This window comes from Stigmatopora argus, chromosome 1 (assembly GCF_051989625.1).
Source record: "Stigmatopora argus isolate UIUO_Sarg chromosome 1, RoL_Sarg_1.0, whole genome shotgun sequence".
Lineage (NCBI taxonomy): Eukaryota > Metazoa > Chordata > Actinopteri > Syngnathiformes > Syngnathidae > Stigmatopora > Stigmatopora argus.
Window position 1 is genome coordinate 5,640,126 of NC_135387.1, and position 15,709 is coordinate 5,655,834.

General features: G+C 39.8%; 2 protein-coding genes across 3 annotated transcripts in view; one reads left to right on the forward strand and one right to left on the reverse strand.

The window, feature by feature from the left end:
- Positions 1-15,709, reverse strand: part of mul1 (mitochondrial E3 ubiquitin protein ligase 1) — an 89,357-nt gene that overhangs the window by 4,051 nt on the left and 69,597 nt on the right. The gene's annotated exons all lie outside the window — the stretch shown is intronic.
- On the forward strand, positions 7,877-9,888 carry fam43b (family with sequence similarity 43 member B). The gene has a single exon (XM_077596360.1). It carries the CDS (start codon positions 8,205-8,207, stop codon positions 9,180-9,182), a length of 978 nt encoding a protein of 325 aa, XP_077452486.1. The 5' UTR covers positions 7,877-8,204; the 3' UTR covers positions 9,183-9,888.

The following is a 15,709-nucleotide window of genomic DNA, read 5'->3' on the forward strand; positions in this document are numbered from 1 at the left end:
GACATCAGTCGAGTTAGGTTCCGAGCGATTGTTCATAAGTTGAATTTGTTTGTAAGTTGATTCAGTGCTATATTTTGTATTATAATTTATGTTTAAGGCCTATATAAGTATATTGAAGGTTTATATAAGTGCATTTGTATGTTTAAGGCTTGTATAAGTAACACACATTGGTTTGTACTGAAAAAAACATTTATTAAAATGGAGAGAATATGTACAGTACTGTATAGAGAGAGAGAGAGATTTATGTATTAGAAACTGGCCGAAAGAAGTGATCTAACGACGATTGCACAGTTTTCTTTTTTTCATCATAAATGATGCGGTAGCACTGTATGGCATCATTCAATTGATTTGCAAACTTTGTGCAACGTTCAATATTTGGGTCCTGCTGCTCGATCTTTCTGTTTATAAATGTCGAACGATTCAAGTTGTATGCCCGTGAAACGCTCACCACTCTCACGCGCATCAAGCTTCGTTATTATTGCCACTCGTTTCTAATGAAATGGCTTGCCTCTTCCTTGCAACTCCCTCAATAGAAGCCTTTCGCTTTTTACCAACCATATTCAATAATGGATGCACAAGATATTTAATGATACAAATGAAAAAGGTTCTTTGCGCACTGCAGATACGTTCACGCACTTCCGCATTGCAACGAAGAAGGTAGATGCTGGGTGAGCTGAGCTTTCACAGCGCCAGGCGTATTAGCGGCAGAAAGAAGCACTACTCGGAAAAAAATACAAAATCGAACTTACGAACATTTTTCGACATAAACGCAATTTGCAGACATGTTCGTATGTACCGTTGTTCGTAAGTAGGGGAGCGTCTGTATATATATATATATATATTATTTATATATATATATATATATATATATATATATATATATATATATATTATTTATATATATATATATATATATATATATATTATTTATATATATATATATATTATTTATATATATATATATATATAATTTTTATCGAGGGACTAGCGTGGGAGACATTGCATGTTGATTTTACCATTTTGAGCCAATATCCCAAAAGTGCGTCATGTATATTTATATATATGGATGTATATATATGTATATATATATATATATATATATATATATATATATATATATATATATATATAGTTACGATCACGCTGCGTCGCTGCGTCGTCGCAGCGCGATCGGAGGTATATGGGGGACCCAAGCGCAGGAGACGTGAGTGACTCGAGCCAGATCACTTCAAACTACATTCTTTAATGAATAAACAAAGGTCTACAAATCCACAATGTCCTGGAACAGAACGACAGCATGCTACGCGAACGCACAAACAAAAGAGACGATCCGGCAATGGTGCTCTCACTCAGTGCTCCTTAAATAATAAAGCCAGGAAGCAATCAGCAGATTGACTGCAGCTGCTTCCCTGACGGCACGTCAGGAGGGACAAAACAGGCCACTCCTGACATATATATGTATATATATACGTATATATATATATATATATATATATATATATATATATATATATATATATATATATATATATATATATATATATATATATATATATATATATATATTGGCACTTTTGGCATATTGGCTCAAAATGGTAAAATCACCATGCAATGTCTCCCACGCTAGTCCCTCGATTTCCGCATACAGTGGTACCTCGTCATACGACCGCTCGTCATACAAAATTCTCGTCATACGGCGGAAATTTCGATCGAATAATTCGCCCGTCATGGGACCCACACTCATGCCTAAAGGGCAATTTAGTGTTCAACCAGTACCCGGAGAAAACCCACGCAAGCCTGGGGAGAGCTTGCAAACTCCCGACAGGAAGGTCCGGACATCGAACACTCGATCTCAGAATTGTGGGACATCGCACTAACCACTTTACCATCGGGCCGCCCTCATTTGGCGCACTCATTTGTCAAATACAGTGGTACCTCGAGATACGAGCTTAATTCGTTCCGGAACTGAGCTCGTATGACGAGATTCTCGTAACTCGAGCGGACGTTTTCCATTGAAATGAATCGAAAACAAATTAATTCGTTCCAGCCCTCTGAAAAAACACCAAAAACAGGATATTGGATTGGAAAAAATGTTTTATTTCTTCTAATTCGCCATCTATTAACAAAGTAACACATAACTAGTGGTTTAATAGTAATAAAATGTGTTTAATCTAACTAAAATTGGGCAGATTTCGCCGACGGGAGACAGAGACGTTTGGGGGTGGGGGGTTGGGGGGGGGTCGGTTTTTTTCCACGACAACGCACTCGTAAATGGAACAAATTTAAATTAACTTGGATTAATATATACAGACACTCAAACATATGTTTAATGTAACTTTACACAAAACTGAATTCTAATTTTGTTTTAATCTTTTGTTACCTTCGTTTTCCGGGTTGGCGGTTTGCCACGCCTCCACCCTCACGTTTGCTATCGATGGACTGTTTGCTGTTGTATTGCCTTCAAAATATTCCCAAAATGATGCACACAAATGTCCTCACAATAGGATAACGCACGACCACTTGCCAACGAGAAATAGTCTTTAAAGAACGATCGCGGGAGCTTCTTTCCTTAGAAAGAATAACAGGAAATACAATAGTTGAGCTTACCCACGTATTGATTGTGGGTAATGAAGTTTTATTCTGAGAAAGGTTGCCATTGCCTATGGGTGTTGTGTGCACGAGTATACTTCATTACCCAGAAAGCCCTCTTTTTGCCCGCGCATGCGCGTTGTGCGTTTCCTGGTCTTAGGAGAAACTCGTCTGAATTAATCGTTCCATGCTCGTAAATATTGTTATACACGAAAGATATGCAAAAAAGACCTGGCTTGGTCACATCACGAAATTTTGATCGCATGACGGGCGAATTATTCGATCGAAATTTCCGCTGTAAGACGAGAATTTTGTATGACGAGTGGTTGTATGACGAGGTACCACTGTATTATTAAGGTCTTTTGTTTTGAAACAAATCCTATCATTTCTGGGGTTGTTCTAAAGGAAGTAAGCACTGGTAAGTCTTATCAATATGCCTCTTCCGAATAAGCGCAAAATGGATCGCAATTTGGCTGAAACTTTTAAGAAATCTAGACACTCGCAGAACTTTGTTGCTTCTTATTTGACAAAATATCCCATGTTGACGCCGTCTCCAAAAGGACCGACATGCATGTGCGACTTCAGTGTGAGACATGGTTGAATTACTGACTAAAACGCACATAGAAGGATCCAAACACAAAGACAAACTTATTTTCATTATGCTGTAATTTTTTAATAGCTTGCAAAAACACAATATTTCAATTAATGTAAAAACATGATAATAACAGTTTGATTAAAATTGTCGTACGTTATTCTTTTTTTTACATTTTCTATCGAGTTTACATGAATTGCATTCATCGTTGGATACGATGTGAAGCAACACAAAAAGTGTCACTTTCAAAAACATTTTGATATAAAGGAGGCTTAACGTTCTATCGGAACATTCCCATTATAACCAAAGTAAGATTGCCATGCGGATAAGGTAAATAACTACTGATTATCAATCACACTGGCAACCATGCGAAGACTGTGGTAGTAAGCTGCAATTAAATGTCCAGACTCCAATAATGGCAACATACATAGTTACAGATGTGCTTGTCAGGTCTGAGTATAGCGTTAGTTTATTCATATGGTGTCAGAGTTTTGTTTTTACTCACTGCCAGGTTCTTCCTGAGGTTCATTGCCTGTGGTAAAGGGAGGTCAGCAATTTGCTGCTGTGAGGGACAGAAGATTTGTGAGGATGGGCAAAACTTACAATATTTCAGCCACGGTCTTGGTTCTGTAAGTGCACACAAAGCTTTTTCTGGTGCTATGGGAAAGGTTTACTGTATAAGTCAGTGGTGACCTCAGTCCTTACCAAATTTGATTTCTATTTTGTATTTGATTTATTTTAAGTGATGGATTTAATATGAGATAAACTGGCAGGTGTTGAATGAGAGGAGGATGCTGCTTGTGTTACCTTTTCTTTTACAAAATACTATATAATGATTAGAATGCAGCCACCTGATAGTGTAGTGGTTCACTCACCTGACTTCTGACTTCTGTTCATTATTTTGTCCCTATGTGTGCCCTACGACTATGACTCGAGACACTTTTAACTCACTCTTCATGGGTCTACTCCCGCATTTTTAAAATCATCATCAACACCAAATTCGATACGTCAAAAATAGCAGAATCGGGTGGTGATATCGATACTGAGTATCAGACCCAGACACCACTAGCATTGACCCCCTTGGGACCCTGGCTCAGTGGTGCATTGCTGTTTGCCTGGGTCATAGTTCTGCATCCTTGCATGCTTGTGTTATACCCTGCACTTCCCCTGGAAACACAGGGGGAAATAATCACGATAGTGATTTGTTGTTGCTTCCTCAATCCAACTAGAACAAAAACCCATAATATACAATTACACTTGTTCAGTATACGGTCATAACAATGTGTTATCTTTCTTTTTGCAAATTCGAGAAGTCATTGTCAACTATTCGACAAGGCAAAGAATGAAATATCGATTACATAAATTCCTTACTTTAACCGTCATAGACACTATACAGGGCAATGACGGCCTAAGGTAGCGTAATGGACGTTGCATACACGTCAATGAACCGGGACTCGCACATTCACGCAAATTCCCGCACACACTTCAAAAGTAGATAAACATTGCATTCTCTCTCACACGCTAAACAGTGTATGTTGCAAACCAAAAACTCAACAGGCCTCTACAACAAATAGCATACCTGGAAACAGGGAGAAATAATCACGATACTGATTCGTTGTTGCTTCCTCAATCCAACTTTACTGATATTGGGAAGATCTCCCGCGCTGGTCAAGGTACGTGCATCAAGGCATCAATAATCGAATACCGATATACATCCAGTCAAAACTAGTTGCGACATCTTTAATATTCGATCGTTAACGCAGTGTAAATTAAATATTTAAATTGTTAAACCAATGCTTTTTTCTTATCTGAACATTTTAACATGTCACACTTTTATATGTGTGATTTGCTTCTTTTTCCATAAAGTCGGTAAAGTATAAATAGAACACAGTATGAATATAAATTAATTAAGTCCAATCTGATTGTCTTTTTTCTCTTTGTTAACTGTTTCCTTAAATAGTAAACACGTCATACAGAAGAACAAAGAACTGCTTTCAAAAACAATTACACAAAAACTTAGTTTTTTAAAGTCTAAATACTTAATACTCCAAATGAATACAAAATTACGTATTAATATGAAGATAGAGATGGGTACTTGTGAAAAATGATTTCTAGGCAGCTTGCAAGGAAGATGAGTAAAGTTTGACAGTGTTTTTCCTGGTCGCAACCAAATTCTTAGAAATTTTTTCATCAATGAAGAATCATTTGTACAACAGAGCCTAATGGAAACTAATCCCTAAATCATAAATAGCTACTTTGAAAAAAGCTTTACTGCAATGAAGGCAGGATTGATGTAACTTTGCATGTTTATTTTACAACTGACAGTAATTATACTCCTTCCAAAGCTAAACTGTTCAGTATTTAACCCTAATTACCATTATTTATCAATGAGAGTAGCATGTTTACTAAAATGGGGGACTTAGTTTTATACTGTCCTATTTCCAGTACTCTCTCAGGCCTCATTACTGTTGGCTGAGTGATGGATCTTCTTTTGATCATCTTTAAATCCCTGAAATGCAATACGGTCCGAGAAACCTGGTGTTTGCGAGTGTTTATTCATTCTCCTTTCATCAAATCTCTTGAAGAATCTCCCAGCATTTTTCTGTTTTGAAATGTGTTTTCTTATCCTCTTTCTTGAACGTTGGTAAGCACCCTGCTATCTCACTATCACCATTGTGCCGAACATAAATCAGCCTTTTCAAAGGTGGGGCACTCGCAAGCCCCCTTTCATTGATTACATTGCTCTGTTTTGTGATGAAGAGTCTAGCTCAACAATGCCAGCCTTGCTATAAAGTCAAAGTAACAAGCACTGTTGCAAAAGTCCTCTAAAAACTTCATGAGAAAACATAGTTTGGAAGAAGGCGTCCCGTGTCACCATTATGAAAAAGGATGACACATCCTAACTGTGCATAGGGGTGCATTCGGAAAGTAAGGAGAGAAATTTAAATGAAAATACTAGCAATATTCATTTTCTGAACCGCTTTATCCTCACTAGGGTCTCGGGGGGTGCTGGAGCCTATCCCAGCGGACTCAGGACACCCTGAATTGGTGGCCAGCCAATCGCAGGGCACAAGGAGACAAAATACCATTCAGGTTCACACTCATACCTAAGGGCAATTTAGAGTGTCCAATTAGCCTACCATGCATGTTTTTCATGTTTTTGGAATGTGGGAGGAAACCGGAGTACCCGGAGGAAACCCACGCAGGCCCAGAGAAAAGATGCAAACACCACAGAGGTGGACCAACCTGGATTTAAACCCAGGAACCCAGAGCTGTGAGGCCGACCCACTAGTTTCATGTTTCATGATTTTGATTTCTGACTATACAGATACCGCATTTTTTCAAGAAAAAAAAATCAGGTTACGAAAAGCAGCAATGAGAAAATTATGTTTCTCGATATGAAAGAAATTCCAAATTACGAAATGTGAAATCTGACAAACTGCTTTAAATCATTATTTACCATTCACAGATCCATTTGAGGGCGGCACGGTGGCGCGAGTGGTTAGCGCATCGGCCTCACAGCTATGGGGTCCTGGGTTCAAATCCACGTACATGTTTTTCAACCTCGGCCCGCGGGCCATATACGGCCCGTTAGGCTTTTTAATCCGGTCCGCCGCCGGCGGTGTCCAAATTATAGTAAAAATTACCTCATTCCTTTCCCTTTGCCCTGCAATACCGCTCATCACTCTCAATTAAAGACTGCTCTCTTTTGTTGAATAATAACATGTTCTTAATGTTGAAAGTAAATTTGGAAATACATTTTCACCTTAATTGTGTCTTTTTTCTTATATTTCAATCCCCAGCTTTGATAAATTACATTGCGTGTCCAAATGCTGTCAAATTTTAGTATCCATTCTGGCCCGCAAGTCAAAAAGTTTGCCCACCCCTGGTATAGACAAACTTGCCTCTTTTATCCTATTATTGTCCCAAATTAAACACATTATCAATAAGCTGCCATTCAAAAAGTTAGCTTACCCCTGGTATAGACAAACTTGCCTCTTTTATTAAAAAGAAGACATAGCAAATTCACAGATGGTGTTTTTATTAAAGCAGTAAAATATCCACTAGATAGAGCTCTAATAACAGAAATAGAAAAGTCCAAGGATGACCAGGAGAGAAAAACATTGTACTATTTTGAAGTGGTGTTCATTGAGCCTTATTTAACTCAGATTAATCTCTGGAAGAAACTCAAGTTTGCTCATATAAAATTGCTAAACACTGAATAAATTGAATAACTTGGTTAAAAGTCACAATGAATGACTTCCTGTATTGTTTTTTTATTTTTGTTTTCTTCTATAAAAATAAGAGAGACAATTCTGTTTCCCAGAGTTGTACCTGTAATAGAATTACAGACTACTTTTTTTGACAATTTTATTCAAAAGAAGACAAAGCAAATATATAAAAACACCATCTGTGAATTACTTTGACTACTCCGACTACTACTACTTTTACCACTACTACTTAACCCACATTTTTTTCAGTACAAGGAAAAGACAGAGAAAAAATGCTGAAGTGTTTTAACACACATGCTGACTAATGTGAAACAATTCCTCACAAGTGTTCCTCTCCCAAACAAACAATGTTTTTTTTCATGCTCTCTCAAGCACATTCCATAAGTAGTCACAGAACAGTCATTTAAGCTCCCATGAGACCTCCCGTGGGCGAAATATACTCTGCCTCAGCTTTATAGAGATCATAAATACAGTGATACCTCATTGCAGAGCTGGACAGCTCAGTAATGCTTCAGAGGGGATCCATTTGGAAGCCAAACAAAGCGGCAGGGAGGGGTGTGCATGCTCTCGACACCAGGCTCTGTGTATCATGATGCAAACGGCGAAGGAGAAAGAGGAAGGAGGAGCGAGCAGGGAGCAGACTGACAGAGCCTCTTTGCGCTCATTCCTTCTGCGCTTGGGAAAGCAGCTTCTCTTTTTCTTTTTCTCTCTCTACGCTCAAGCTCCATCTTTCTAGTTGGCGCCTAAAAGAAACAAGCAAGGGGCACAGGAGCTCCTCCTGCTGCCACACTATGCTGCCCTGGAAGAGGAATAAGTTTGTTTTGGTGGAAAATGAGAATAAAATGAAAGCCAAGAGTCTTGGGAACGGACTGACTTATCATTCCATCCTCTCCTCTTTGCTGCGCTCCTGTCCTGACCTGCTGCCTGACTGCCCCTTCGATTGGGTGGGAAGCATTTTCCATAGCAAGCGGCAGAAAGTGGAGCTAAACAGAGAAGAGCCGGTATACAACGTGCGCTATCTGGGAAGTGTGGTCACCATCACGGCCAAAGGGGAAGGATGCACCCAGGAAGCGGTGGCCAAGATATGGGCAAAAAGCAGCTACGGGGAGCAGAGCGTGAAAATGAGATTGACCGTGGGACCGCAAGGCATCCGCATGAGCGCAAATAAATCAGGGGAAAACAGTTCAGTTCATCTGTACTCTCTCAACAGGATCACCTATTGTACAGCGGACCCGTGTCGGCCCAAGATCTTGGCCTGGATTTACAGGCACCAGATTAAAAACATGGCCATCGTCCTTCGCTGTCACGCTGTCTTGGTCAGCAAGCCGGAAAAGGCCCAGGCTATCGCGCAAAGCCTCTACCGGCATGCCACCTCGGCCTTCACTGAGTTTAAACGGCTTAAGCGGCAGAGTGACTTCCGGCACTGCCAGCAGCAGCTACTGGGGGATGAAGCGGTGCCCCTTATGCCCCTGAGGAGACTGCTCAACGGCCAGTGCCACTACAGGTCAACCGTCGACACCCCTGGGAGCGTGACTCGTCTCTGTTCCATCACAGAGGAAGAGGAGGAGGACGAAAACAGCGACAGCGAAAAATCGCCCTTGGAAACAGAGCCCGAAAGGAAGCGGAGGGTTTTAATAACCAACACAGACCCAACTCACCTACTTTCCCAGTTGGACCTTGGGGATATTGCTAGATTGGAACAGTGCCAAATCAACTTCATCAGTGAACACAATAACAACACCTTCACCTTTATAACCTCGCTGGTGTAATAAGAAGGAACAAACAAGAAATCCGAATTCTTAGCCCAACCAAACCCCCGCACTTGAAATTCACCAGCATTGCTGGCTGATCTTCTGCAAGGGCACTTTGTGTTCTGGGCAGATGGGTCTGCTGCTGGTGAGCCAGATTGACTGGGAATGTTTACAAGGCAAGTTCCTGATGCACATACTTACGAGCACAGTGACGAACATCGCTTTCGGGCAGCATGAGATGACGTACGGTCCTGTTTTTAATTACCAAACAGTCCCTCGTCAGAGTGTTTCTATGTTTGTAGAATATTCTAACGTGACAATCACAATGTTGAGATTACATAAATTTGTTATTGATTCAATAATGAAAGAGGTGATGAATTATGGATGTAAGCCATTGGCGGCATTTTTGATGACTGCCATTTGTTATTGTCTTTCTCATTTATGCATGATGTGTCAACTGTAACCTTTCACGCTTCGCTTTTTTTAATCAAAGAGAACACTGTGATATATGTGGCAGGGACAAAGGCATGAGGAAAAGTTCAATATTTGTTGTGCATTTTGAAATCCAGCTCTCCTTATTGCACCCCCTCTAGATTCTTTCCACATTAGAATTTATAAAACACTCACAATTTGAAACATTGTTTGTAAGCTAATTTCTTTGGGATTAATTCCTGTGTTAAATAAAATAAAGATTTTAGAATATTTATTTTAATAAAACATGAAAAATAAAGACTGTTGTGTGATTCCTCGGGGATCAAGAACTTTTTTGAAATGAAATTCTGCATTTGCATGTTTCAGGTGTGAACATTTGTCACTCTGATACATTAGTTATACATGACAAACTCACAACTTTGTATTTTTTTAAGATATTGAACAGTAAATGCAAAGAGAAAGAGAATCACTTTTAGATGTAGGCAATTCTATTAAATGTAGTTTGATGGTTTGCCGCTGGCTTCAGAGCCACAGATGCTGAGGGGTGCATTTCATCAGCAGATTGAATTCTGTAGAAAGAGAACATAAAGAATCTGCCTAGGCAGAGTTAGGTTGTCAGGGTTTGACAGCACAAATGGCTCCAAAATCAGGACAGTGATCATCACTTTTTTTCCCACCCTGACATCAGCCTTTTTATTGATGACAAGGACTTTAAGCTGTCGTTCCGGAATAGTATTGCACAATCTGCAGGTGCACAGCGCACCTCTGGATTTGACTGTGCAAGGTTTAAGTACTGTATTTTTGGGGCTATAAGTCGCGCCCGAGTATAAAATTCATAATGAAAGGGCAAAAAACATATCATATTTTCGTGCCTTTAGAGCGCAATTAAAAGTCTAACATTTTCTCTATAATGGATGGGAGGCTCAATCATTCAATGCTCATAGTCTATCATCTCATCTCATTTTCTGAACCGCTTTATCCTCATTAGGGTCACGGGAAGTGCAGGAGCCAATCCCAGCTGTCTCCGGGTCAAAGGTGGCCAGCCGATCGCAGGACACAAGGAGACGGACAACCATGCACTCTCACACCCATACCTAGGTGCAATTTAGAGTGTCCAATCAGCCTACCATGCATGTTTTTAGAATGTGGGGGGAAACTTGAGTACCCGGAGGAAACCCACGCAGACTCCACACAGATGGACATGACCTGGATTTGGACCCAGGACCACAGAGCTGTGATGCCGACGCGCTAACCATTCATGCCAACAAGCTACCGATGCTCAGTGTATGCACTAAATTCACATTTCTGTAGATGTTGCTGTATGACCCTGACCGCTTGGCTTTCAGGGTACATTTCTTGCCGACACGCTACTATATGGAAATAAAGGACTGACATGAAAGGGGGTGCAAAAAAGAGCACATACCAATAGGAATGCATTCAAACAATATCAGTTTGAGCCCCAAAAATGGCACTTGCAAACAGGTACGCTTTCAAGGCAAAGTTCAAACTGGAAGGAATGCGGAGGAACATGGAAATCGAGCTGTTTTCGAGGCACCTCAACAAAAACGGGTCCATGGTGGCCAAGTGGAGGGAGCTGGAAAATCAGCATTGACAAGTAAAAAAAGACAATGCTGAGTTTCTGCGAATGTAAGGCCAACGCCTTGCGAGCGATAGATGTCCAATGGCAAACATAGTTATACAAAGACTGATAGGGAGCGTCGAGCAAGTTACGCAACGATTTGTGAATGGGTTGTGGATGCCTGGGATAAAGTGTCGCAAGGCAAGCATTCACGTAAGCCAGACGCCACTTTTACAAAAAACCCACTGCGACGACTCTGACATGATTTGTCTGTTTTAATTTTTTGACAGATATTAAGGTAAGTACTTTTTACTACAATAAAGCACAATCAAACTGAGGTTTGCTTCTGGTGCCTTTGTCAAAATGCACGCAACATTACGGTAGTGCTAACATGAATGCTAGTGTATGTCATGCTAGCACTAACGTAATATTGCACTCATTGGGCTGAAGTGCCTTGTGTCTGGGCAAAATATACAAAAATTGCACCCACAACTGAGCTAGTGCCCTTTAAATTGGTGAGCCCAGTAGGCATAAAAATATAATATATACGTAAGTCGCACTGGAGTATAAGACGCATTTATAATAATAATGAAAATAAGAATAGAGACAACAGCAGTCGGTAATTTCTTCCCCAAAAAGTTGTTAAAAATTAATTTCAATTTATTGGTAGGCCCTTCTCAGTTGTTTTTGTAAGTTAGAAACGGTTCTATGAGTTCGCCATGGCAATCTCCCCTAAACCATTAGGGCCTAATGGGATAAGCCAAAAGTCCACCCACTGCCAATGTTTAAATAATCAATGCAGGCCTAGTGTGCGCCCTGCGGTTCAGTACAAAAATAATATGTGAAGGGATAATAATGTGTAAATAATTTCACACATAGGGCGGCCCGGCGGATGAGTGGTTAGCGTGTCGGCCTCACAGTTCTGGGGTCCTGGGTTCGGATCCAGGTCCGTCCTCCAGTGTGGAGTTTGCATGTTCTCCCCAGGCCTGCGTGGGTTTTATCTGGGCACGTCGGTTCCCTCCCACATTCCAAAGACATGCAAGGTTGGTTGATTGAACACTCAAAATTGCCCATGTATGAGGGTGAATGGTTGTCCGTCTCGTCGTGCCCTGCAATCGGCTGTCCACTAATTCATGGTGTCCCCCACATCCAGCCCGAAGTCAGCTGGGATAGGCTCCAACACCCCCTGTGACCCTTGGGAAGATTAAGTGGTTCAGAAAATGAATGAATTTCACACAAGTCGTACCCCCGAAAAACTATGAAAACAAATATGCGACTTATAGTCCAGAAAATACAGTAACCTGAAGTGCTGTGTCGGGATGTGCAGTGATGAAATGGCTACCTCACAATCTGGCGGGAGAGGCAACCTCAAGAAAACATGCAAGAAAATAAGTCAAACGCAGCAGAGATTGATCAACCTTTGCAGGACTTGAGATGTCGGCGAATATAAATGCTTGTCGAGCCATTACTTGCTGGTTTCAAGTCTTGTTTGGGGTTACACTCACCCCCTTTTACTAAAGCCCACTATATTTGTCATCCACTGAATGCCATGGCAACTTTCTGGAAGAATTAAAAGGCAACGGGTCTGGTTTGTCCATTCCTTCCAACAGCTGCAGGGAACATCATGTTAATGTAATGCAGCATTGAGTGTCAGAAAAAAAAAACTGAGATCTGCTGTCGCAAAAGATTTGGCATGCATACTATGAGTTTTCCTCTTCACAGTGGGCCAGACGAGAGAGAACAAGTGAAAGTTGTGGCGGACCAAGTTGTAACTGATTCACCATGACAACCAGCCTGCTCACCACGCATCAGACACTTAATAGATGAAAGGACAATCTGTGGATCATTTCTTCAATTAATTATCAAGAAAAGGAAGATAACAGTAGAGTGTTATTTTGCTATTCCCAATCCAAATAAATCCCAGTTTAATCAATGCTAAACTGCTTTTGTCAACAACAAGTGTGTCAAAATTCAAAACAGATTAAATGGGGATTTATTCTAATCAAGAAAAACATGTTGATTGGCCTTAATAGCTCTGTTTTCTTCTCTCTTATGTAAATACTTGTGAGACGGAATAGAATCATAACCAAAAGCGACAAACTGTCTTAAATAGTTATCGACTGCAACAATAAAAGGCAGGGACCACATCACCTCAGGGAAATTATTAATTAAAATTTAATGATAACTTTTTAATAAGCATTAGATTGATCATTGAAAACTTGAGCAGTTTTGGAACATTTCATTCCAAATGATAAGTACTAGTATCCTTAGTTTTTTTAATGATTTGAAATGAAACATTTTAAAGAAATATTTCAATGTAATTCCTCACCTAACACAACGTTTTCACCGAAACTGGGCATGCATTTTTGCATTACACTTTCACAACACTGTTTAAAAAAAGTTTTAATTTCTTGTCACTGAAAGAAAAAGTGACACATCTAGGCCTCTCACAAACACAGAGCACAAAAAAACCCCAAAATTATTTCCCCAACATCGAGTTGAGTGCTTGTGGGAAGAACATGGCTGTATATTCTGTTTGTGTCTCACGCTCTGCTTGTATTTCACTGTGAACTCAACTGCTTTTCCGTGTGCTTATGTGAAGATCTCAACTGGGTTGTATACAGTTATCTCTCAATACTATCACTTGGCTCTGTCTGCTTCATCCTTTTCTGTCTTTATTTTTCTGAATTAGGATGCTATGGCCTTTTTTCCTTCCTTATTTTGAACTATATAGAAGAAGTGGAGTACATTATTCAGCTTTTTTTGTAACTTGTGCATTACCATCATCTGTTTGAGTCTTGGGCTGCACTACTTGGTGCAAAGCCAGAAGTGTGTTTACATGGAGCACTGGCAGAACAGCAACAGTGCTTTTATGTCAACATAACTCTCAGGCAAAAACGAGGGAACAGATGGTTGCAGCAAGGTGCATACTGGGCTTTATCACCAACAGCCTTCAGAATAAGAGGCACTTCAAGCCCACCATCTATAATATGCCACAGGCGACACAAGGTTAGAAATTGAATCCGTCCCTCCAAAAATTCTGCTCATCAGGTATTTATTTATTTTTGGGGAGAGCAATGAAAAATGCCTTCAAATATAAAAGGATGAGTGACAGCATTATGGCAAGTGGCATCTCATTTACTCAACAGGAGTGATGTTCAATCAGGGATAAAAAATAAGGCCAAACAGAGGTACTACTTAAAATGCAAATATATTAGGATGTTTTGATAGTTCATATATTAAAAGATTCAAAACATGGGTGCATTTGAGTTTGCATCTTACAGCTGGAAAATACATTTAGAAATTTTCTAGTTAGCAAAATTTTTAGTGTTATATAAAGGTCTCATACTACAAGTTCTGTTTAGAAGTGTTACACAAAAGAGGAAATAATTTATAATTAGAATTATACCAATATTTATTATAATAATTTATACCAATTATTGTGGCCTAAAGGCTCATTGAACTGTACTCATATATTGATCTTGGATTGAATCGAATTTTGCCAGACTGTAATATCTGTACATACTGTATCATTTTTCAAAGAATTGATATTGAATAATTCTGTAATTGGTTCATCACATTCCAGTTTTAACATCACACTGGATTGATACATCGATTGCTTTGAGCAACAAGCCAGGTAAATAGTTTGAAATGCACAACATCAATCACTATCGTAATTTTTTTTAGAAATGTTGTTTTGTTTAAAAAAAAGTTTTTTATTCAAATGCCTGAAACATGTTAGCAACAAAATTATCAGAAATGTCCCAATTATTTATACAATAAACATCCCGTTGTACTGGAAGAGTTTTAGACTTTTAATCAATAATATAAATTTAAATGTAAATAGAAATATTGTTGCTGCCTGATGGCATAGAGGTTCACTCGCCTGACCATGGCGCGGGCAGGCGCGAGCTCGATTCCTGGTGGTGGTGGTATGATTGGGAGTGCGGATGGGTGTTTGTCTCTCTGTGTGCCCTACGACTGACTGGTGACCAGTCTAGGGTGTAGTCCACCTTTCGTCCGAAGATAGCTGGGTTAGGCTTCAGCAACCCCGGAACCCTTTCGGGGATGGTCAGTAAGGAAGATGAATAAATAAATATTGTTTTCAAACAGTAGATAATAAGTTCATACTAGTTTGTTTTTTTCCACTTAAATTTGCTGTTAACTGGATAACTTGCAAATGAAATGTGGTTCATTTTGCTGCTTAGCAACACTTTCAAAATCTTAATAAAGTGGGTACCTGATGATATCTTTTGGCACAAATAGAACAAAGTGCCCTGCGCAATTAATATTCACATTCAGGCAGTGGCGGGCCATCAGGGCCTTCAAGGCCAACTCTGCTGGCCTAAGAAATATCTGAATCATATTATATTTTGTCCATCAATACTTATTATTCCAAATGGTCTGTTAGCTTCCTTTCATTGCTTTTCCCCCTGGGTGCACTGCTTCCAGATGTGTGTTTTCATATTGAAGCATTTAACCAATCACATTTCAGCCATTGTTTGTTGCCAGATCAGATCTGCCTCAAAGCCTT

What these genes read in the sequence shown, in the direction of transcription:
- fam43b (XM_077596360.1), top strand. Translation starts at nt 8,205, where the DNA reads ATGCTGCCCTGGAAGAGGAATAAGTTTGTTTTGGTGGAAAATGAGAAT.